At 41.5% G+C, this 24,036-nt stretch overlaps 1 protein-coding gene across 5 annotated transcripts in view; it reads left to right on the forward strand.

Moving 5' to 3' along the window:
• Positions 1-24,036, forward strand: part of DENND5B (DENN domain containing 5B) — a 113,655-nt gene that overhangs the window by 50,414 nt on the left and 39,205 nt on the right. For all 5 annotated transcript variants that reach the window (XM_027680620.1, XM_027680621.1, XM_027680622.1 and 2 more), the window contains 4 exons: positions 1,559-1,668; positions 6,845-7,511; positions 19,662-19,849; positions 23,070-23,600. In XM_027680620.1, the coding sequence (XP_027536421.1) occupies positions 1,559-1,668; positions 6,845-7,511; positions 19,662-19,849; positions 23,070-23,600 (1,496 nt within the window). The remainder of the gene's footprint in view (positions 1-1,558; positions 1,669-6,844; positions 7,512-19,661; positions 19,850-23,069; positions 23,601-24,036) is intronic.

Consider the following 24,036-nt stretch of genomic DNA (forward strand, 5'->3'; position numbering starts at 1 on the left):
GCATTGAAGATGTGCTAAGGGTTTCATACAAAAATGGTTTTCAACCCTCCTAAAACTTTGCCCTGATAATTTTTACCTTGTGAACTGCCACTGTGTTTTTCTGCATTACCTTGTGTTCCCCTCAATTACCTCCAGACCCTAAGCTCTGCCAGGTGAAAAAACCGAAAAGCTCTGCTTTCACATGTCAGTTTGTACAGAAAGTTCCTTGGATCAGTTCACTCTGAGACAAATGATTGTGTAGACTGTGCTTTGCAAGGAGCAAAGGGAACGTGCTGAGTGGATGCAGCCTCAGACACCTTCAAGTAACTCCTGAACTGTGAATTTTGCAACATCTCATAGGCTGCTCGCCGCACGAAGGGTTAGCTGTTGTATATAACTCAGCAAACACAAGTTATACACCTGTGGTCCATGTTGCCTTCAGAGAGGGGTTAGTGACCTCAGGAGTGGTGGATTGCCTTTAGAACTCACCAAGCAATTGACTATTTTTTAATCCAAAATAACCTCTCATTAAAAACATTAATGAAATATTGGTTCTCTCTTTAAGTATAAGGAGAAATAATATTCTTTTGTAAAGAAAAGAAATCCAATTTTATTTCAGTAACGTATTTTGAGAAGTACTTAGGTAACACTAAGAAGTCCCAGAGGGAGCTTTTGAGTGCAAAGCAGGGGTTGGTGAAAAACTTTCCATGTTATGAACCTAAGGTGCCATCCCATTCACCTCTCTCAGAAAGCAAATGAATAGAAAAGACCCACTTGTAGTTTTTAAAGCAAGAACACTGGAATTAGTAACCTGATACCTGAAAAAAAGTGTAGTAGATGGTAATTTAATTAATAGACTTTAACTTCTTGTTTTGATGGCTCTTTTGCATACTGTAGGCAATCCAGTGGGGGAAACTCCATTAAAAATATCACTGTGAAATACAGTATTTGTATGCTGATAACTGGATGCATTTCTGCTTGAAGTCTAATTTCGATCTTCCTCTTTGCACTTGCTGGATTCTTTGTGTGGAAAATGTCTGCCCTTGAAATTTGATGTAGAAAAAATAAATGTTTAATTTTCACACAGGACTTGTGATATAAAAAAGATCATCTATAATGAATCCTTGAATAATTTATAATAGCCAAGAGGTGCTCATATTTTTTTATTGACCTTAAGACAGTTTCTAACAAACTTGAGGGAAAGTGCTATTTCAGTGACTAAGTAAAGCCATCTCTATAGATATTCAAGCTATAGGGGAAGGTCAAGAATTCAGTTCATTTCAGGATCTTTTTCTATAAAATCCCAGCAGTCATTTTTCTCTTGACAATATATTTCTATGCTGTAAATACTAAGCTGGAAGCTGGTTTGTAAGATTTTGTGGAAAGGAGGGTAAGGTCAGACTGAATGTGCATCTTTTCTGTTTCTCTTTTAAGAGTAGTACCTCTGGAAGTGAAAATGCCCTTCAGATTTCACAAAAAAAAAAAGGGAAAAAAAAGAAAAACAAAAGAAAGCTGCCCAAGCGAGCTCCCTCTGAAGCCACACTTCTGCGACAAGTCATTATTTCTTCATTTTTTGCAGGAGAGAATTTCGACCAGAGTCCCTTAAGAAGAACCTTCAAGTCCAAAGTTTTGGCCCATTACCCTCAGAACATCGAGTGGAACCCCTTTGACCAGGATGCCGTCAACATGGTAGGTAGAGAAACTCTCTTCTCAGGCTGTTACCTGACAATTTCAACTCTTAAGCAGTTCCTGGGTTGTTTCCAACCTGCCCTTGTGATGTGATGAACAAGGTGCTTCTGCTGGGACTAAGAGCACCCACTGGGTGTGCTGGTTGAAAAGCTGTAGAGGAGGAGGTATTGTGAAAATACAGGATACTTTCAGGCACAGCAAAAGTAAAATACTGAATTTCCCTCGTTAGTTGTAGTTTTAAGTCTACTCCATGATGGAACAAATCTAACCACCGTCCCAGTGACTGGGTGAGAAGGGGTGTGGTTACCCAGGATACATATCCACAGGAGGCAAACCAGGGAATTTTTAAGATATTAATATCCCTGTGAAATTTTTGAGTACAAAACACCTTGTGATTCTGCATATAGCAAGGGAAAGATGAATCTTTATGCAGAAACTGGAACTTACCTTAATCACAGCTGTTACTGGGTCATCACTTTTAATGGCACCTCTGCATCAATGTATCTTTGGTACATCTCTTTCCTCTCAGCTAAATTTGATGTGGGGGTCTGTGTTGCTAAGTCCCGTGGACTGGGAAGGGAGGAAAAAACAGTTATTGTAGTAGGGGCAGTGGCAACTGAAAGACTGATGATCCACTGGGAATTTTTCTGAAGAGCTGATATTCAAAGGATGTTTTGAAAATCAGCGAACACTTGTTAGGAATATAACCTGACAACAGATTACTGGTATTTGAGCTTCCCAGTACAGAAAATACTATTTGTTTTACAACTTAAAAGCAACCAGCTTCTTGCTGTTTTCAAAAATGTGTATTGGATCTAACTCAATATTGGAAAATTAGGGAGCCCCTTTCCCCCCCAGTCTAGTTTAGATGTTCTTTGCATTTGCAGAGGGTAGGATTGCATACTAGCTACAAAACAGAACTGATCTCATTGTATGGTGCAGGTATGAAGTCAGGAGAATCTCCTGGCCCTCACCCAGGAGATAGAGAGGTGAGAAATAAATAAAACCCACAATAAAATGGGTTTTACAAATGCAAAAATGCATTTGTAACTTCCCTGCAATCATGAAGATGTAGAAATCTGAAGTTCATCTCAGAGTTTTCACTGAATTCTCTTTTTAAGCACTGTGCCAAATATTTAACATGGAAATCCAGGATCTGGAAGTAGCAGTGACATAGAGCTGATACTGTGGCACTGCACACGCACTGAAAGGCAGAGATGAGCCTGGTCACTCCCTCCTGCTGACAGCTGGGGATTTCTGTCCTCTGCTTCCAAATGTGCACTGATGGAGATAGTGTGGTATTTGGGCAGGTCTCCACATCACTTTGCTTATACAGAAGGCATGAAGGACTCTGAGCGATGCTTCATCAGCAGTTAAGATGGTAATAATTCAACTGCCTAGGCTATTTATGCCTTTTAGTTCTGCCTTTGAATTGGAGATGTTAAGAGGAGAAGTGATGGGGGTTGTGCAGCAGGAATATAGCAGCTGGAATTGCTGCATTATTTGTCTCTCACATTACAGTTGAAAATATCTAATATTCATGAAGTGTAGTCATAGTATCAGATAAAAATGGAATGCTAAAACCAGCAAGAGACCTATTAAAATAAAATAATTGAACTGAGCTTCATTCAACTAAAATCAAACTGCTGAAGAACACATCTTTCATTTGCAATGTGTCTTGGAGGAAAAAAAAAACATTTACTAACAGCAGCAGTATTTAATGATATTTTAAATCATCTTTTGGAAAACTTCTTTATTGTTTTGATCTGAAGCATCATTTAAAGAAATATCCACCTCCACAGAATCCCCTGAGGCAATTATTGGCCTTTCTGATCTTGCCTTGCTGTATTAGTTCTGCCTATGTGTTTGCTTTATGTGAGCTTCCAGAAGCAATTTTCCTCAGAGAAGAAAATGCATAAATCCTTGAAGGTTAACTTGTGAGAACTCTGGCTTTGCTGGATGCTTAAGGAATTTCAATTGCCTTCTGGAACCATCCTATTGCTTTAAAAATAACCCCCTGAACTTCTAAGCAATCAAGCTGCCTAAGAGTCATGTTTTCTCTCACTTTCAAAGTATGTATCAAAGTACAGAGTTCTGTTTAATAGGGAAGTGTTTCTTTCCCCCCACTGCTTTTTGTGATTATCCCTGCCTAGCTTCACATACTGTCTTCTGTGGCCACTCTGCAAGTGATGTGTTGTACCAAACCTAAGTTATCAGTAGAGAGGAAACTGGAATTTTTAGGAAACAAACCTCCTATTTAGCCCTCTGATTCATCAAGTTATATAAATCTTTACCTGTATTTCTGAACTCCGAGGAGGCGTTATCTGCTTAATGTCTCATGTACTGAAATAAAAGAATCAAAGGTTCCCTGGTGTAATTTGAAGGATCAGGCTTTAACACAAACAAAAGCATCTTTCTCTCCACCCCCTCACCCACAGTGCAATTTGGGTATGGGCTTGCTGCCGCTGCATGTTGTGAACATGAGAAATATATAGAGGCTTAAAAAGTGAAATGGAGGATCTAATGGAGAAGAGATGAACCAGTGCTAGTGGGCAGTGGTCCAGAGGGGACCTTTGCTTCAGAAATATCTGGAAGGGATGATGTCCAGGAGAAGAAGGAGGGGAGGATTACAGTGTCTGTGTCCTGCCTCTGTGTTTAGGGAAAGGATATCTCCTACTCATGACTTCTAGAGACAGGTTATGGATTAGTTGATACCTTTTTAACTGTCTTGGTGCAGCTTCCTTTTATTTTTACAAACCATCTTGGTTATAAGCCTTATTGCAAATACGATTTAATTCCACATTTTTCTGCTGATCAATACGTTTAAATGTAAATAGTAAAGTGCTCTGGAAACCAAAATCCTGTCCTTTGATCAGTAATCTTGGACAGTTTTCAGCGTTTGTACAAAGATGCAGTACAGGTGACTGACTGCCTTCTCACTGTTGGCTGGCCAGCTTCACACCAGCAGGCAAAGATTTCACCCCCCCTTAGCACATCCCAAGCCGCTCTTCCCCAACACTCTCCTGTGGCATGTGTGACACAGATGAGATGGGAAGTGATTGATGTCCAAGGCCCTAAGATGAAAGTTTTCATGCATTAACCGCAAATTCAAAGCTTTCTATATTGCTGGTAAATGAGTACAGGCTCTTCCTTTTGATCTCAGCTTCTTAAGTGCCTCCTGGTTGTTCTTCCTGCCTCGGTGCTTCCCATCTTCTTTCTTTCTTTCTTTCTTTCTCTGCTTTCTCCCATGTCCTCTTGTAGGTCTAACAACAGCAGCAGTCTCTGTGCTGGGGTTTGCAGCCAGGGTTTTAAAATGTTGTTATTCTACGTATGTCAAGCTGTGGCTGAAACTTAATAGATGAGTATCCCTTTGTGTGTATATACTCAGTATATAAAGGACAAGGGAATAATAATTAAATCTTGGAGGAAATTTATTTAAACAGGCTTCTGAAACTGTCTCAGCTGGTCTGAATTTCCCTGATGCTTATCTGTTCTTGATCTTAGCAGTATATATAATTTGCTTATGCAGGTATTTTTCTGTAGAGTGAAGAAAAATATAATCTTTGATAGCATTAAGATTTAAACCTGTGATTTCAGCCTGGTTGGCTTTGATAAGGCTTATAGCCACCATTGAAAGCCTGCATTCTAGAAATAAATTTTTATTAAACAAGCCTGTCAAAAAATGAGGTGAAGAGAGATATTTATTGGGCAGAATAAATTTAAATAAAGTGTGAAACAAGGATTTTTTACTACTTCTTTATTGGAGAAGCCTTAACCATGGCACTACTGTTAACGCCTCAATAAAAGCTATAAAGCTTTTGAATGAAAATGTGGCTGCTGTTTACAAATGGTTCAAGCTGCAGTTTCATGGTTTGTATCAGCAAAACCCATCAGTTGAATTAAATCCTTTTGCCAGCTCCATGCTACTTATTTCCCTATACATTACCTTTTTGAGCAATACATAAGAGCTGTCCTAGATAATTTAGGGGCCTGATAGCCTGTTGTGAAGTGAGTCTGGACCACTTGCCTAAATCCCAACTGGATTGGTAGCAGCTTAATCAGGCTTTCAAGTGGTCTGTGCAAGGTGCACTGCAGAAGTTCAGGGTAGGATGTGCCTGAAAATATATGATTATTTCTCTTGACCTCTTCTACCATCAGAAGAATTTACTGTGGGTCAAGGTGAGGCAGTAGGGGATACACTCAGTTGTGTGTAGGTTCACATCCCTTGGGAAAGTTGACTTCAACTGTTGCCTTTTGGAAAAGGAGGAACACTTTGAAGGCTTTTCCTCTCTTCTTTCTTTTTTATTTCTTCAGTTGGAAGGTACAAAGGCAGCTTTAGTTCTTCGTTTATAAACATACTGATTTAGCTAGAACATGAAGAGTTTCCTGCTGATGCACATTCAAACAAGTTTTGCTGGATGTTTCTTATTTTGTATTAGATGGCTGATAGCATTCCCGAGGAATGTCTGGAAAAATGCCTCCAGTTATCACCAGGGCCATGTTTCAGAGAAACACCCAGTGTAGTAGAATCACTGCAAAGGATTTTGCTGAGTGGTAAATCAAAAAGGAGACTGTCATAGATTTTGGGTGTTTCCCTCCCCATCCCCTCCCACACCCTTTTTTTCCAATCTAAGCTATTTTGTAGCACTTAAAGAAGACAGTAAATGTAGTAGCTTAATAGCTGCCAGTCATTTGGGGTTTGGTTTGTTGGGGTTTTTTTCCATAAAATTAGGGAAGATCAAAGAATTTTAAGAAGTCTGTTTAATTTTAATTCAGTGGTATAAGATGCTTCCTTGCCTCTCTGATTTTAGAGCACTGTGGGCATGGTATATGGAAATGAGAACAAAACTGGATGTTTTTATATGATGCTTAAGTAAACGACACAAAGACTATTCAGCAGTGAAAATAATTTCAGAAAGTAACAAAAATTACTCATAATGACTTAATAGATGGGTAATTTTGAAGGGTGTTTTCCTTTCTTCAGTGGTGTCTACCTCTTCTTTTAAGTAGCATCAGTTTCAGGCTGTTTGTTCTTGAATACTTTTCAGGGGGATTATGTTTAATAATAAATGGCTTGTTGTGATGCAGCGGATAAAAAGAATGTGCCTATACAGCAAAAATAACAAAATAAAATTGTAGCTTAGATAACTATGTCTGTTTCTTCTCTCTTTCTTAGCTGTGTATGCCCAAAGGGCTGTCCTTCAGGACACAGGCAGATAACAGGGATCCGCAGCTCCACTCGTTCATCATCACCAGAGAGGACGGGTCTCGTACGTATGGGTTTGTGCTCACGTTCTACGAGGAGGTCACGAGCAAACAGATCTGCACAGCCATGCAAACACTGTACCAGATGCACAATGCAGAGCAGTACAGCAGTGTCTGTGCCTCCTCCTCATGCAGCATGGACTCCCTGGCCAGCAGCATCGACGAGGGCGACGCCACGTCCCTCGCCAAGCTCCAGCGGTACAACTCCTACGACATCAGCAGAGACACGCTGTATGTCTCCAAATGCATATGCCTCATCACCCCCCTGCCCTTCATGCAAGCCTGCAAGAAGTTCCTGATCCAGCTTTATAAGGCAGTGACCTCCCAGCAGCCGCCGCCGCTGCCGCTGGAGAGCTACATCCACAACATCCTCTACGAGGTGCCCCTGCCGCCCCCGGGGAGGTCACTCAAGTTTTATGGGGTTTATGAGCCCATCATTTGCCAGAGGCCTGGGCCCAACGAGCTGCCGCTCTCTGACTACCCACTGCGGGAGGTCTTCGAGCTGCTGGGCCTGGAGAACCTGGTCCAGGTTTTCACTTGCGTTCTTCTGGAGATGCAGATCCTTCTGTACTCACAAGGTGGGTGCTTGTCCGGCGGTGCATGTTGGGGCTGTTTCCATCGGGCAGTTCCTGGGCAGCTGCAGCCACGGGAGATACAATAATTTAATGTTATATGGAGCTAACATTTATCTTTAGAGGATTTGTGAAACGTGAGAATGTAAAGAAAAAATGTGAGAGAAGTGAGTCTGTCCTAATGAAAGCACTAAATAATTGTTTCCTCCAGGCAGTCTTGGTGCTGCTTGTTTAATTGTGTGTTGTATTTGTCACTTGTGAAAGCTAGCAGTAGAATTAATTTGATTATTATCCATACACTGCCCTTGATCATGCTGCAAGACAGCATGAGTCAAATCCTGTCTTCCGCAAGAATACCAGCAGAAAGTGTAATACATCTTGGAGAAGACACTCTTGCTACTTTGTTTTTCAAATTTCAACAGCATACCCATGTTTGGTGAAATTTCCTCCCTCCTGTGTAATGGATATGTTCTGGTTAAAATGCGGGGAGTTTTTTAGCACTTGGAGGCTGAAGATGTAATGCAGGGTTGAAACTGAGTGGAGTCATCCCTTCGTAGTCCTGCTGTTTGGGACCTTTGCTGGCAAGGATGCTGGTACTTCTTTTTGAGACACTTAAGGTTGCAGTTGGCCAAGGCTGGCGACACTGGCAGAAGTTGCTTGCACAGAGCCTGTGCAGTTGAAGTGTGCCAGTAATCTTTTGAAAATCTGGTCTGTACCTTTTCTCTTATGGTTGTGTATTTCTGCAATAGTGCAAAACTCTGCTACAGGTTTGGGGAATCCCGACTTAGCCCTGGGAATGCTCTGAGGTTTTACACCCTGTTTCCTGTACAATATTGGTTGCTGTGGGTCTGTCCCTGGTGATATTCAGGTACTAAAAGTAAGTGCTGCAAATGTCTCAATGCACCAGAGTGCCCAAACATGTCAAATTCAAGTTTCCTGCTGGCTTTCAAAGGGATGCTCAGAGTTTTTGGAGATTCCTCCAAGTCTCACTGGATCCCTGTTCATATTATTTGGGTTTTCAAATGGAATCTGGAATGCTGACCCTAAACTAGGAAACAGTGCCTCAGGGAAAAATTTTTGGGGTGTTGAGGGGGCTGGTTTCATCAGACTAGAATGAAAAACATGAAGCCAGGAGGTATACATACCTTTTATTGAAAAGAGGAAAAGGTGCTGAATACCTAGGCTTCTCAAGAGATGTGGCTCAAGCAACACACAGCTTGAAATGGAGGGAGGAGAGAGGATGGGAAGTAATCTAAAATGAGTACAGGTAGTGAACCTTCAGGCTTCAAAAGGGAATGCTTGTGTTTGTCATAGAAAAGAAAAGGTCAGTAAGTATGTAATGGTAATGCTAATAACTAAATGACTGAGAATGGGCAAAAAAGTTCAGGGAGGTAGAAAGAGGATAGTTCCTCTGCAAATGATGGAATTCAAAGGATTGCTAGTTCTTTGCAGAGCTCTTCTCCACATGAGCTCCAGGGGTTTACTTGCAAGAACTGAAAATGAAGGGGTTTATCTGCTCTCAGTTTGAAGTATGAGCAGAAATCCTGCTGTTAGTTTTGATTAGGCTCCTTTTCCACTCCCTTCTGCTCCTGTGTGTGTGTGTGTGTGTGTGCACTTAGCCCCTTTCTTCCTCGTTTGAATTGTGCTGCCTTTGTCACTTTACACTGGGATTTGACATTAAATAGCAGCGCCACCCATCCTTTCTAGTCAATCCCACCCTGGTCCTTGCTAATGGACTCACTGAAAACTGATTTTTTTTTTCCCCTCTAAGGTAGTTGTATTAGCTTGTCAGGTTATATTTTAATATTTTGTACCTGTAGAGAGTAACCTGTGTATGCGTTACTTTTGTAACAGTCCTTCAGACAGATACAAAATACACACTAAATAGTTTTGACTCAATTTTCAGTGCCACCAGAAGTTAGAAAAATGTTATTCTTCCAATTACTGTCTATAATTTAAGGGTTTACTCGTTTTTTTGTTTTCTCTGTAGGTTTTTTTTTTAAACAAAAATGAGATAATGAGAAGTAATCCTTTCCACCCTCCAAAACTCAGATTACTTTTTTTTTCTCTCTCCCTCTATAATTTGTAAATCTAGGGATGTCCTTGACGTGACCTTTACTTCCCTATTTATTATAGGCACAACTTAATGGTGAATGGGGGAAAGTGTATGGTTGTATTAGGGAAATTCTGCGATTATGTAAATAGCATCGTAATGCCGGTTCCCAGAGGTGAGAAGTGTGGAGTGGAGGGCAAGTGCAAAGCCTCAGTTTTGGCATACCCTGACAGCTGAGTACTTGGCTAATTGTGCGCTGTGGCTTCTTTTAAATGTCAGTCTTGCGATTCCTGAAAGAGAAAACAGCAGCTACTTTCCTATTTGAGATGTAACCAGCCTAGATACCACTGAAATCTCTCTAAGCTTTGAGATCCACTGGGGAAAAACACTTTCTTAACTCCCAAGTTCTTTCAAAGCAAAAGAGGAAAAGTTTTTGGCTTACATATCTCTTGTTCCAAAATAAGGAATGAGAGAGGGATTTTGCAAGTTCATCCTTCCTTCCCTTCCTGCTTTCAAGAGGATGGACTCGTTGGATTGTGTTTCCAGTAGCCTGGCCTTCCTGTGACCTTCCCAAACTCAACAAGAAGTTAGTAGGAGATGGTCTTGCATCCACTGGTTGCGATCTCAAGCAAGACAGCATCATTTACCGAAATCAGAATTCACTGACTTACTGCTATAATACTCAAGAAATCAGAGCACTGGACCAAAACCTACTTTAGTTCACCAAACTATTTCAGTGGGAGAGCTGCTAATAACATGTATGGGAAATGGAAGCTGACTTTTTAGTGGTTCTCCTAGCCCTGTTGGAAGGAAGCTTTTCTTTCAGTCTTGCCAAAAATTTTGTTATTCTTTTAAAGAATAAATAATTATTTTGGAAAGTTGAGTGAAAATATAATTGGGTGCACAACCCTGACCATACAATGAGCCTAGTTGGTGATAACAGCTGGCAGGAAGGTTGCACAGGGGCTGTACTGGCTTTTCTGGAGTGGCTTTTCTCAAGGGAACCAGGAGTTGATGACGAAAAAGTTTATTTTTAACCTCGTAGCTGAGGCATAATGTTTCCAGCAGCCTGAACAAAGGCACCTAACTAGATGAAGAGGTGAGGGTGTTGGGTGACTTTACCCAGCTTGCCCTGGATATTTTCCCAGCATGATACAAGAGTGTCTGGCACAGCTCTGCAGTGGGGACAGGACAGGTAGCTGTTTGTACCATGGCTGCTGCAGTCAACTTTGGGTATCTAGTTGCATTGTTCGTGGTGTTTTACAGGTGAGTGGTATCCCATCACTTGGGAAAATGCAGGGATTGTAGTGATCTGTAACTTCAATTTACAGCTGTGATAGTCAAGCAGAAGGTTGGACAAACTGACAAAAGAATGACGAGCTCATTTTTAAGCTGCATTTTGGACTGCAGACAACTACCTTAATCCTCAAGTTTACAGTTTGTACTTTAAAGCAGCCTGGTGCTACAAAGCTCTCCCTGTGGCTTTAGAAACCACAGTTTGGGAACTAATAATGTAGGTATCTGTATCTTTCTGGGGCAAAAGCCACTCTGACCAAAGCATTTCAGTCTGAATCTTTGAAATGTCCATGGTTCTTGGGAGCAGCAAATGGTGCTGTGGCAGCATTAAGGCAAAACACAGAACAAAGTGACACAGCTGGCTGACTGGCAGAGACCTGTGCTTGCACCCCAATGACGAGACTGAAAAGATCAGCCCTTAGTGTTCATGGAGACAGTGTGGACTTCCAGGGAGTTAATCAAAACCACTGTTGGTGGGTAGATGTAATAGACTGCTCTAAGTGCCAGCTTTGATCTGCAAAGGTGATATAAAAAGCTGCACCTGAAAGCATTGGAAGCTGAACTCCGATGTCTTCAGGTTACATCTCTCTGCATATAAAGAACACTTTTAAGATTAAATAGGGACAGATTTTAACCTTGGGGCTTTGAAAACCAAGGAGAGAGATTAGAAATTTTTTTCCCTGCAATTCTTAGGGTTGCAGTCTTTGCAATGCTCATGCAAGTGCCCATTTTTTTATTCAGAGCACAGCTCTCCAGTAAGACCACGCAGATGTAAGGGTCTTGTTATGTCCACTCTGCAATAGCTGCTACAATTTCTGAAGGATCGGTAACAAAATGCCACTGGCATGAGACTTCTGCTGGAGAGAGATGAATTAAACTGTAAGCTCTGCAGAAACCTCAGCAATCCATTTTGTATGTCTGCCTTTCCAGGGATTAAAGCACGAGAGGGAACGTGTGGATGAGACAAAGATAAACTTCTTAGAGCTTAGACTGTTTCTACTCATTATATTTTTGAGCATTTTCCAAGTTGTTTTTCCAAGGGCTTAAGTAATTGCTTCTCCAAGATTGAAATATTATTTGCCTTTTTTTTTAATCTTAGAAATTATAATACAAATGACTATGCATACATAAAGTCATTGCCTAGAAAAAGGTAGTGTCTGAAAGATCTTTCTTATGAAGTGTGTTTTGGGGGAAATTTTTAAAAACTAATATACACATGATGTGTTTGTCTTTTAAAGCACTTTTACACCAAATAGCTATGTAGAAAACCTTTGCTCTTCTGCTCATTGTTTAAATAGTTGCCCTCCACAGTAGTATTCACCAAAATCAGTGGGAAGTTATTGCAGAGAACAATTTACATGGGGCTGTTCCAACTCAGCATATTCTGTGATTCTGTGAAAATCTATCTGTGCTGTGAAAGAGACCTGGGATTAGGGCCTCAAGAACACCACACTCAGAGGAGGCCACAGTACATGTTCCCCTGGAAAGGAGACAAGTAACTGGATAGAATAATCAGAGAATGAATTATACTCTTCCTGTTTAACTCAAGTGAAAAGACAAAACTGTTTTTTAATTAGAAGTTGTTCGATCTTGTTAGCCAAAGTCAATACAACCTGAAAAAGCAAGGTTTTAAAGCATCTGGAAATAAGGAAAAAGAGCTAGTACAGGTCTGTACTGCAACTCCACTCCTGTTTTTGTTCACAATGAGCTGTAAAGGAAGACTGGGTCACTGCTTTTAACGCTATGCATGCACACACACTCCACCACCTCATTAATTGGATCTCATTATTTTCCATGATGAAACCTCTTTTCCTTTTAAGAATGAGGGGAAGAAAGTTAAATTAGGCCTTTTCATTCTAGTAATGGCAAATGCCAGATAAATATCACAGCAGTCAAAAGTGGTCTTGGGCAAAGTTGTTCCCTGCTGGGGTCTGTGTCCTCTCCACCACCTCGCTGCCTGCTGGGAGCCTGCTGTGTCCCAGCAGCTGCAGGGACAAGCAAGGGCCTCCCTGTGTCTTCAGGAGCATCCTCATGTGTCCTGCTGGCACCTTGTCAGCCTTGTCACGGACTTTTGCCCTCCTCTCAGAGACTTAACCATGCTGGTAATGGGAGCTAATTCTTAAGGTGGCTCTAAATCATAAACTAATTTATGCTAAACCATTAATGGCAGGCTGTGACACGGATAAATCGTATAAATGGAAATTCATTGAAGTAGAAATGGGATGGTTTTTTTACATTATACATTTGCCAATGAGGGAAAAGGGTAAGAACTGGCTTCGGTGAATATTGGCCTTGGGATGATTCCCTGTGGGCAGAGCTGACCCCCCGTCTGAGAGGCTAATTCTTACTTCAGGCAATTAGACGCAGGCTCATCTTGACCGTTCTGTTTAAGAAAATATGTATTTTGATATTTGCATAAAATGCCACTCTGCTTTTATCAAGTAACTCATGTGCTGTGTCACTCGCTGGTAAATCCACTCTTCCACTGGGGATGAAGGGCACTGAGGTGCCATGGGGCGCTTCCCCAGGACAGACTGCTGGTTACAACCCCATGTCACTGCACCTGCCCAAGTTCCCTGAATGCAGCACTGCTACAAGGTGATTTGTATAGTGAATAAACATTTCCTAAACCATTTCTGTGCTTTTTATCTGAACATCTCTTGAAAATCACCTGGACTGGCTTGCCACTCATCGCAGCTGCCAGTATACAAAGCAGATGAAAGGTGGAAGCTTCCAGGGTGCTTTGATGTCTGCAGCACTTATATGTGCTGCTTTTGTGAAGCTGCCGAGATCTGATTTGAAAACCTTTGCTTTCATAAACAATTTTTGTCTCAGATATGAATTTCAGATTTTGTTTTTCATCTGCAGTAGGCTATATATAAACATCAGAGATCTGAAGGTACCAAGCCCCAAGACAGGTCTCATAGCAGTTATGTGCTGTTCCTGACTCATGCTCAGAGCTCAAAGCAAAATACTCATTTTTATTTTCCAGTTTTTCCTGGCTCATCTAATTCATATCTTGTTACCAAAAAAAAAGCAGTTGAACAGCAATTCTTTATAATACTTTAACTGAAGGGGTAGCATGTTGAAAAACTATAGGTCACAAGAGTTTTTTAAAGCCTGAACAGGTGTTTCACTCTGAAGAATTAGCTTTTATTCATTAAGGTTCATTGATGATTTTTTCTCTCTGTTGTTGCTTTGTTTTATTTAAAAGTATTGCTTAGAATTGTTTTGTGCATTTTGATAAGGTACTCTTTGAGAACATATTCTGATTACCATCTTCCAGGATACATAATTAAATACATAGGTTTGCAAAGCTGCAGTTATATTTCATGCACGTTCAAAAAACAGTAGAGGGAAGGAACTGGTGTCCAGCTAACTCATCATCTCCAATACTTCCAAGTGCTTTTAAACTGTATGTAAAGCGGGACTTTAAAAGGAAAGGAAAGAAGCACAGTCTATTTTTAAAGCATCGGACTGGATTTAGAGGATCCAGGCTGTGACTCCAGCTCTGTGGTAGGCTTCCTGCCATACCTTTGGTAGGTTACAGGAACAGAGAGTTGGAACACTGCCAAGTTGTTCTTTCATTGGGAAGGAGGGGGGTGTTGAAACTGGAACGTATACTGATCACAGCAGGAATGCCGTTTCTGGTTTGAATGAGCATGTGTGCTCTTACACATGCCCTATATACAAAATTCCTGTGGTTGGGCATTTGCTGGGAAGGTCACAGGTGAAATTCTCTTGTGTTTGATTATGACCGGAGATTTGAACCTGTTTTGGAAGTAGCACCTGAATGAGATCTTAGTTATTTGGCAGGGATAACACTGATGTCCCTTTTCCCTTTAGAAGGATCTTGGTTCTGCTTTGCTGCAGCATTGGAAGGATTTTGAAATATCAGACTCCTTTGTAGCAGGAAAAGTAATTTTTATGTTGAGCTTTGTGAATTGTTTAACGTCTCAGAGCTTCTATAGAGCCTGTAAAATGCAAGGAAGATTATTTTGTTTTGTTTTCTCAGTCACTGCCTCTGTTTGAACTTTAAGCTCTTTGAGATAGATATTTCTTTATGCACAGTATCTGTTGTAATACTATGCTGATTGGTTATTTTCCTGTTATTGTGTTGTGGAGAATCAACATCAAGACAAATAATTGTCAATTTTTGTCCTCTTTCAGAAAAACATTTATAGGGAATTGATGTTCAAACGTTGAAACCATTTCCATCTCCAGCAGAAAACAGCGATTCGTAATTATACAGGAATGTCTCAGGATTTGCATTTTAAGCACTACATTGTATTTTATGAGAGATATGAATGTTACCAGACCTTTGTAAAGCATGGTTGGAGTGTGGTGCTCGTGCAGAACTGGCAGCCTGCGGCGGAGCAGGTCCCTGCTGCAGTTACATGTCCTGCACAGGGAATTGAGATACAGGGACTTGGCTGAGGGCCCCCAACAGATGATGCCAGAAAAGGCAGTTTGATCCAGGCTCTTTTAACTTGACTGGTTTGCCCTGTTCTTCACTCAGGGAGAAGGTTAAGTGTGAGAGACAACGCTGCGCCAAATCCAGCTTAAGTGGCTGTTAGGAGGCAGCAGTTGCAATAGAAGCCCCAGGGACCACTTTGCCCTGGGATTATCCTCCTTGAGCAGTTTCTGTTGGAAAGTGTTCTGTGAACAAATTAGAGATTTAACTCTGAACATGAAGAATCATAGAATAATTTTGATTGGAAAAGACCTTTAAGATCATTAAGTCCAACCATAAACCTAACACTGCCAAGTCCACCACTAAATCATATCTCTAATTGCCACATTTACATGTCTTTTAGGTGCCTCCAGGGACGGTGACTCAACCCCTTCCCTGCTTGGCAACCCTTTCAGTGAAGAAATTTTTCCTAATATCTAATCTAAATCTCCATAGGCACAACTTTAGGCCATTTCCTCTTGTCCTATTGCTTATTACTTGGGAGAATAGACCAACCTCCCACCTTGCCACACTCTCATTTCAGGTAGTTGTAGAGAGTGAGAAAGTCTCCCTTGAGCCTCATTTTCTCAGGGCTAAAAAACCCCAGTTTCTTCATCTGCTCTTCATAGGACTTGTGTTCCAGACCCTTCACCAGCTTTATTGCCCTTCTCTGGACACGCTCCAGCACCTCAGTGTCCTTTCTGTATTGAGAGGACAAAACTGAACACAGCACTTGAGGTGTGGCCTCACCAGTGCTGAGGACAGGGGGACAATCACTGACAATGTAGTGTATGTGATGCATGTAAGAGAGATGGAGCAATTAGATGGAAAGGAGATCCAGGGCAGGAGAAATTTAAGGCTCAAAGCCCATCTGCATGCTTTAGAAAAACACATCTGCTGTTTGGGACACTTGGCAAGCCTCAGGATCTTTTGGGTCCTTTCTCCACTGTCCTGGGCTGCACAACAAAGAGAAGGGCAGACACTGCCCTGGGCTTAGGTCTCAACTGTCCACTATTAATTTCTGTACCCAGAGATGATTTTGTATGGGTCAGATCTTTGCTCTGGTGGCAGCAGCTGCTGCTGTGGGCCATCACCGTGGGCTGTGACTTTCAGCTCATGCATTTAAAGCAGTCAGGCAGTAACCTTCCTTGTTGGCATGGCAGGGCCTTTCACTGCACCAGTGTGCTGTGCACCTCATGAGGTGGGTGAGCCCCAAGAAGAGGAAAGGATTTGTTTTACAGATCTCAGGAAACTGCCTGGTTTTTGAGCCGTTCATCACTCTGATTTTGTGAGCTTCTATGGATATCACCTAGTCTTTTTACTTTTTGTATCTTTTACTTTATCACAGTCTTTTTACTTTTTGTATCTTTTTCTGGATGTTTCTTGATGAGAGGTGAATGGGTTGGAGTAGGATCAGAGAGTAGGTTTCCTACCTGTAATTCATAAAATAACTGGTAAAACTTGTCGTGAAGTTGGAGATTGTTATCAAAGTGTAGTAGTGATGTGGGATAGAATCTGGAAACACTCCCTCCCTTTACACAAGCACACAGAGTCTACCCAAACCCTGTTTTTTCCATTCACTTCCATTTCCCTTGGGTTTTTTGTTTGGTTGTTTGTTTGGGGTTTTTTCCCTGTTCTGCCTCCCCTTTTTCTGTCTCTGGTTTGAGAAAATTGAGTAATCCCTTGTTTCCAGGTTTTCCTCTGTAACCATGTAAGCTTCTCACAAATGATGATTGGTACAAGACCTCTCCATCAAAAAAACCACTTCAGGCCTTACAGGATAGGTGTCTAACCTTCTATAGGCTTGAAAGAACATAAAAAGTAGCTAGAGCTTATGACTTCTTTGACCAGATATCAAAAGAACCATTTCCAGATTTTTTTATATTATGTTTCTGGAGGAACCTGGGAACTTCAGTCAAAACTGAACTGATTACCTGTGCTAATCACTGACAAGCATTGCTAGATGGTAACAATTAGCCTGATAATTTGGTCATCACTAGTTGTTTTTTGGCTGTTTGTTTTGTTTTTTTTTTTTTTTAAACAGATTTCCTCAAAGAAAGTGGTTACAAAGCGAGTGCTAATGACCATGTTAAAGGTTATCAGTAGCACCAGAGAAAAGTGAGCATGCATTTCCTGAGTTGAATGCCCTTATTCTAAAAGATACTTGCACCTTTGCTGTCAAAACCTGTTACTTCATGTGGCTATGTAGATCAGAAAGGACTTTGAAATTCTCATGCATATGAAGACATGCTACTTTCTGTATTTGATTTTTTTTTAACCTTTAAAGCTTACAGAGTTATGAAATGTTATGAGACTCCCAAGCTTCACCAGTAGGTACTTTAAGTTGGGTTTGTATACGTGCTCCTCAACAAGACAGCGAATGGAAATGTGTAATTATAGACCATTGCAGCACGGAGAGGGATTCATAAATGGCTGATCTGTAGCTGGGAGTGATTTTGAGGTGTAACCTTGAGACTGACTTGCATGCATGAATTAATTTTGAAGACTGAGTGAATAGCTGTTGGTAAGACAAGATGAAAAATGTTTTTGCCCTGCTGACTGACCTTCTGCAGATCGAGGCTGGTTTTCCACAGAGAAGTGCTAGCAAGGAGAATGGGTTATGCAATTTGTTGTTCTAATTTGCATATTTATTCAAGTGTATCTTCCCAGTGACCTCCTAATAGCTGAGCAGTGTCAGATGACAGCGCTTTTGCTGTTGTTGATGTTTTCCAGGGTGTCTGGCTTGCTTGTTCAGGAAACGGGAAGGGCCAGGCTGGGTTTCTCTCCAGGCAAAAGCAGTCAATGGGGCTATAGGAAAAAAGCCTTCTTACCTGACTCCAAACCAGAGTGTTCTTACATGTATCTTTAATTTTCTGGAGCGGGGCAGAGGGATCAGGAGAGATGGGCAGCAGTCCAAGTGTTACCAAGGATCATTGTCTGGCCTTGGTGAGAGAGAAAGTCTTTTGGATGCTCAAGCCAAAGCTTGTGAGACTCACCTGGCACTGATGAGACTTGGTTTTGGATACAGCCATGGAGGACACATCCCTTTTACCACTCTTGGTGGTTATTGATGACATACCCATGCACTGAAGCTGAGGGGAACAACTCTTTTTGCAAATAGTGAAGAACAGCTTTCACAAGTGGCAGAGGCCTAGAGTGGGAATCAGAACTGACTCCCCCTCTTCTCTGCGCAAGTCACAGCCTTGCACTTCGGTGTTCCTGTCTTTAACCACTACCCTTAAATGAGATGCACTGCTTCTTCATGATCAGCTAAGATTCCTAAGGAATTTGGGGTTAAGTACTTTCGTGTTCTGCGAAATTTAGGGGAGTTTTTATTAGTTCAGAAGCTGCTGTAAGATGAGGTAGAAGCAAACATCTGGTCATCTGGCTTCACATTCACCATCAGCTTACAAGACCCAGGGGTCTTTACCTGTTTCCAGATGGATTGTCTGCAGTTTGAGATTTGCTGTAAGGGTGATATCTTTTATACCAACGTGTGATTTATATATTTTTAAATATTGTTCTCAATGTATTCCCATATTTATATTAATAAATAGGTTGTGGTATTCCATCATGCCAGCTGGATATTTGAGAAATAATTTGCTCTTACCAAAATTCTGAAATATTTTGGCAGCTCAGCTGGATCAAAATAAATTTTGATTTAAAAAATAATGCGTGGTGTGTTTACTTGAATCAAAACATTGCAAAGCAATGAACTAGTGGATTAAATACAAATTTGGAAAAGTAATGCAATATAAATATACTATCTGCACAGAATATTTTTGAGGACTAAATTTATATTAGGCTTCTGTTTGGATTTTACTTGAAAGCAGTACTTTTAAATACTTAGGGATTGTAAACTTCTGCTGGTATGTGACCAAGGCAAGTCTTCTGGGAAGTGCACTCAGCCTTAGAAGTAGTAGCAAGTGGAGCAGAAGCGGGCAGGCAGGAGCAAGCAAGAAACCACAATGTTTCTTTGAAGTCTGTTTCTTTTTCCTCCTTTTCCCTTGTAAAAATACATGCCTTTTATAGAATTAGGGTATTGTTATCCTGTACTATAGAAAGAACTTTTGGTATCTTTTTAATAAATTAATGTAGTGACAGAAAAGATCTAGATAAGATATGAATATCTATGCTCAGCAGTTTTTCCGGGAGTAATGAGCTTTGACAAATTAAATAATGTCTAAGGTTTTTAAGTTTAAGGTTTGTAAGTACTGTCTTATTTTCAAAAGAACATCTTACCATATAAACATGGTTTCTGTCTTGTTTTGTCACTGATGTCCTTGCCAAACACATTTCAAAAGCAAAACATGGGGATATAATTCAGTATCTGTCTCTCTCTCCCCCTGTCTAGATTATCAGCGTCTGATGACGGTGGCAGAGGGAATCACAACGCTGCTGTTCCCGTTTCAGTGGCAGCATGTGTACGTCCCCATCCTTCCTGCCTCTCTCCTGCATTTTCTGGATGCTCCTGTTCCCTACCTGATGGGGCTGCAGTCTAAGGAGGGAACTGACCGCTCCAAGCTGGAGCTGCCTCAGGAGGTCAGTCTCTGTCTTTGGGGTTGCTATCCTGAAATGCATTATTAATATGTGTGAATTCCTGCTGGAAAATGCTATGCCTGGTGTTAGGAGGCCTCTCTGGCATTGTGGCGACTTTTTGTCAGCAGTATTGAGATAGTAGGGAGACTCTCTGCAGCCCTTCCTGGTCCAATTCTGAATTTAATGAGTACCACTAATTGTCTTGACTTCTGCTTTTTGCTGTGATGCTGAAAGTTTCTCTGCTTTCCCTGCATCACACGCTCCACCAGGTTCTGTTACTCTGTCAGTGTCACAGTCCTATTGACAGAGGGCTAAAGAGTATTTCATTCGGGGATGATCTTTATGGATCTGGATCTCAGGTGCAGTTGCTAGATGGTGTAAACTTGTTCCCCTGCTGCTGCTGCGAAGCGTGCCCTGTCCTGCCAGCCTCATCCCATCCTTTGTGAGCCCATGTGTTCGTGGCTGGGTTGAGGTCTATTACTAGACCAGCACCCTGGCCTCAAACAAGCCAGATTTGCATTGATACTGTGCCTGTGAACCACTTAGAGAGAAAAAAAAAGGAAGGAGAGGCCATCTTCCTCATCTAGGTGTTAAAATCCTAGGTTATGGTAGTGAGTAAAATAGAGATTTTTCTCCTCGAAATTTGACCAAGATGGTGAAAACTGGTTCACATTCTAATCTGGTCATACAGCAAAGTCTTTGGGAGATGGCTAACCTGTCTGCATTCCAGATGGTGACTGGAAGCAGAGCAAGCCATGCTTTTTGACTTGGGTTTCTTCTTAAAATCAGTGGGAACCCCAAAAATAACTGTTCATATGGCAGTGTGACAGTGGCAGAACTGAGCTCAGCTATGTGCAGAGACCTCTCCTGGGAGAAGAGTTCCTAAGGCTTGCAAATATGTGCTCTTACTGGGAAGGCAGGTTGGAAGCAGCAGCCAAGGAGAATATGCTAGAGAGGGAGTTTGTATGTGGAAGTGGAGGGGATACACACAGGGTAAGGAAAATATGTTCTTTTATAAAGGTCTGTTTTAAGTATTACATGGAGGTGACTGAGTCTTAGCCTCAGTGGCATGTAACTGCAAATCAGGTTTTACCTCATGGATACAATGACCAAAGCACATGGAGTTTGCATTGATGAGGAAATGGAGCTGGTATCTAGCTACGCTCCTCAGTAAAAGCATGCTAATATTATATAATTGCTGTGATTTTAAAAATTATTAGTCACATGCTTTTAGTTAGCAGATTAAGCTGTCATTTTCCTTAAATTAAAGTTTTAATGTGACAGGCTTGAAGTATCGCTGGAATAACAAATTAAGTATCACCAGGGAGAGAAGAGCAATAGCAGGGTAGAATCTGCCCCCCGCCCCTGATGTTTAACAAATGAGTGAAAAAAATCAGCATTTATGAACACTACAGGTCCAGTAACTCTGGGAGAGGGAAAGAAAGAAGGCATATTGAACAGACAAGATCTTAATCTCAAATTCCTGTAGACCATAAAAAACCAAAAAATCCTTCAGCATGCGAGCAGTGGTGAAGTGCTTTTCGCTTTAGCACTGCTTTATTGTTCAGGCCAGGGGCTAGCTTTTCAAGCTCTTGCTCTAAATATAAACCATTTGTTTGTTAGAGATAAAAATTCTAACAACTGGCCATCGTGCTGTCTTAAGGTTACTAATCTCTCTGCATTAACTTTAATCATCAGATGTTTTTGAAGAGAGAAGTGAGACCAATTCCCCCGGGGTTTTCTGAATCCAAATCTCATTTTTCAAATTTTGTAAATGATATGCAGAGCTGAAATTAAAAAGCCTTTGAAATGAAATATTGATAGATAAGAAGGCAGTCCCTGAGCTAAAGAACCGTACTGATGCATACCACAACTCTTTAATAGCTGCATAGTTAAATAAAGTAAATCATTTTGTAAGAAGAAATGCTTTTCTTTGTACAGACTGAATTTAATATGAAAAAAATGAGCTGAAGGGACACTTCTGCTTTACCAAATGAATCCTAATACCCTTTAAAATATCTATGTGAAAGGTGATTAATGTCAAACATGTCCCTAAAATATCCGATGTATTATAAACATGTTTGCTGTGGAATGTATTGTCCTGCTGAAAATTAACGTTTTCAGAAAAGGAGGAAAATAAGTCCTTTCTGTTCACATAATCTGAAGATTAGTCTACAGTGTTTGGTAAGAAGTAAAGAACAGTCAAAGTGCCTTGGAGAAGGCGGAGGAGCTGTGCTAGTGGTCAAATCAAGCTAACAAAGACCTGCTGCTGCTGCCCTGTGGGTTTCTGCATCTCCCATTCTGCAGCTTTATGCCAGGGCGAAACCTGTCAATGCTCGGCAGCTTGGGAATCTGACCTGGTTTAAGATTTTACGGAGCACAGTGCACTCAGACAGCGAATTTCAGATGTAAGCCTCAATTCAGAAGATCAATTACTGTTTTTCATTCTGCTATTATTCCTGAGGGTGCATTTGCAATGTAATTAATTTTTATATGGGGTTCTTCCATCCCTCCATTGACATTTTCCTAGTAAAAGTATCTGCTCTGCTAGATTAATGTCTTCACTTAACTTTAATCTTACGGGCTGAGATCCATCTCCATTCATAGCAAAGCTAAAAGCACTCTCTTTAAATCTCAGGCAGAGGAATTGCCAAGATTAAAAGCCTCCATGGAAACAGGAGGTCAAGAGAATGGGGAAATAGGGCACTATTTCCAGTGGACATGCTGTACTCAGACATGATCCCAAAGGATTTACATGGGACCCTCTTTTGTAGTTTGCTCCTAGCAATGTCATCTTTCTCACTGAACATCTCGTTCCTTGGTAGCATAGGTACAGAGGCTTCTTGCAGTTGGGTCGTGGTAAAATAAATGGGCCCGTGAGGTGCAGTAATTCACACAGAGGGTATTTACAGGGGCTGAGAATTTTATTTTACCCTGCTTGCTGCTGTGTCCTTGGCTGGTCTGGGAGGGCTTATCAAATCTTTGTAGTGCAAAGTTTGGGATCTGTAAGCCGTGATGTTACAGGAGAGGGCAGGAGACTTAATTTATTCATTAAGGCATTGTCATCCAGTTGGCCCTGAGCTCACAGGCTAGACAACACAGCTAAAGTCTGCTCCATGTGTTAGCACTTACCCTTCTGTCTCGAAGCAACCTGGGAAAATAAGGCTGCATCACAGAGGAGCCAGTTCAAGTGTCCATTTTGAAACTTTTCTTTGTATTTCAGGCAAACTTGTGCTTTGTGGACATCGATAACCATTTCATTGAACTGCCAGAGGAATTCCCCCAGTTCCCCAACAAGCTGGAGTTTATCCAGGAAATCTCCGAGGTCCTCCTGCAGTTTGGGATCCCCCCGGAGGGCAACCTGCACTGCAGTGACAGCGCCACCAAACTCAAGAACTTGGTTCTTAGCGACTTGGTGAACGACAAGAAGAACGGGAACATCCCCAGCAACGCCCTCAACATGTATGAGCTGCTGAAGGGCAACGAGACGATCGCCCGCCTGCAGGCCCTCGCCAAAAGAACGGGCGTGACGATGGAAAAAATCACAACTCCCCTCACAGAGAAGGAGAAGGATGGCAAGTTGTCATGCGAGGAGCTGGAGCTGAGGGACTACAAACTGAACGTGCAGCTTCGCGAGGTTTTTGCCAACCGCTTCACGCAGATGTTCGCAGACTACGAGGCTTTTGTCATCCAGGCTGCCCCCGACATGGAGTCGTGGCTGACAAACAGGGAACAAATGCAAAACTTTGACAAAGTAAAGATAGCCATGTATTCCTTTTTCCACCTAAAAGTGCTTTTGAGGGGGAGGGAGCATAGCTGTGTTATGTATACACGGCCTGGGCACTCTTTAATCTGCCGTTCTTCCTCTGCCTCGCCGGGAGATTTGTCCATTCTCATTACACAGGCCCACATCACCTGCCAAAGCACATCGGTGCACATCCGTGGAGCTGGTCAGAGCTGTCCCAGCTGGCACAAACCAAGCTGGCAAGCTTCTGCCTGCTTATGGGGCTGCTCCTCTGGCTTTGGTGGAAGGGTAGCAATGGAAAGTGACTATTTTTTCTGTCTGTCTTTCTTTTCTTTGTTTGCTGAGAGGAGAGGTGCACACATGAGACAAAACCCAAATCCAGCCTTTCATGATGCCTAAACTCACAGTAGAGGTTGTTGGTAATGGGTAATGTTGTTCTGAAGGT

This window comes from Neopelma chrysocephalum, unplaced genomic scaffold (genome assembly GCF_003984885.1).
Source record: "Neopelma chrysocephalum unplaced genomic scaffold, ASM398488v2 Primary Assembly neopelma1_59, whole genome shotgun sequence".
NCBI lineage: Eukaryota > Metazoa > Chordata > Aves > Passeriformes > Pipridae > Neopelma > Neopelma chrysocephalum.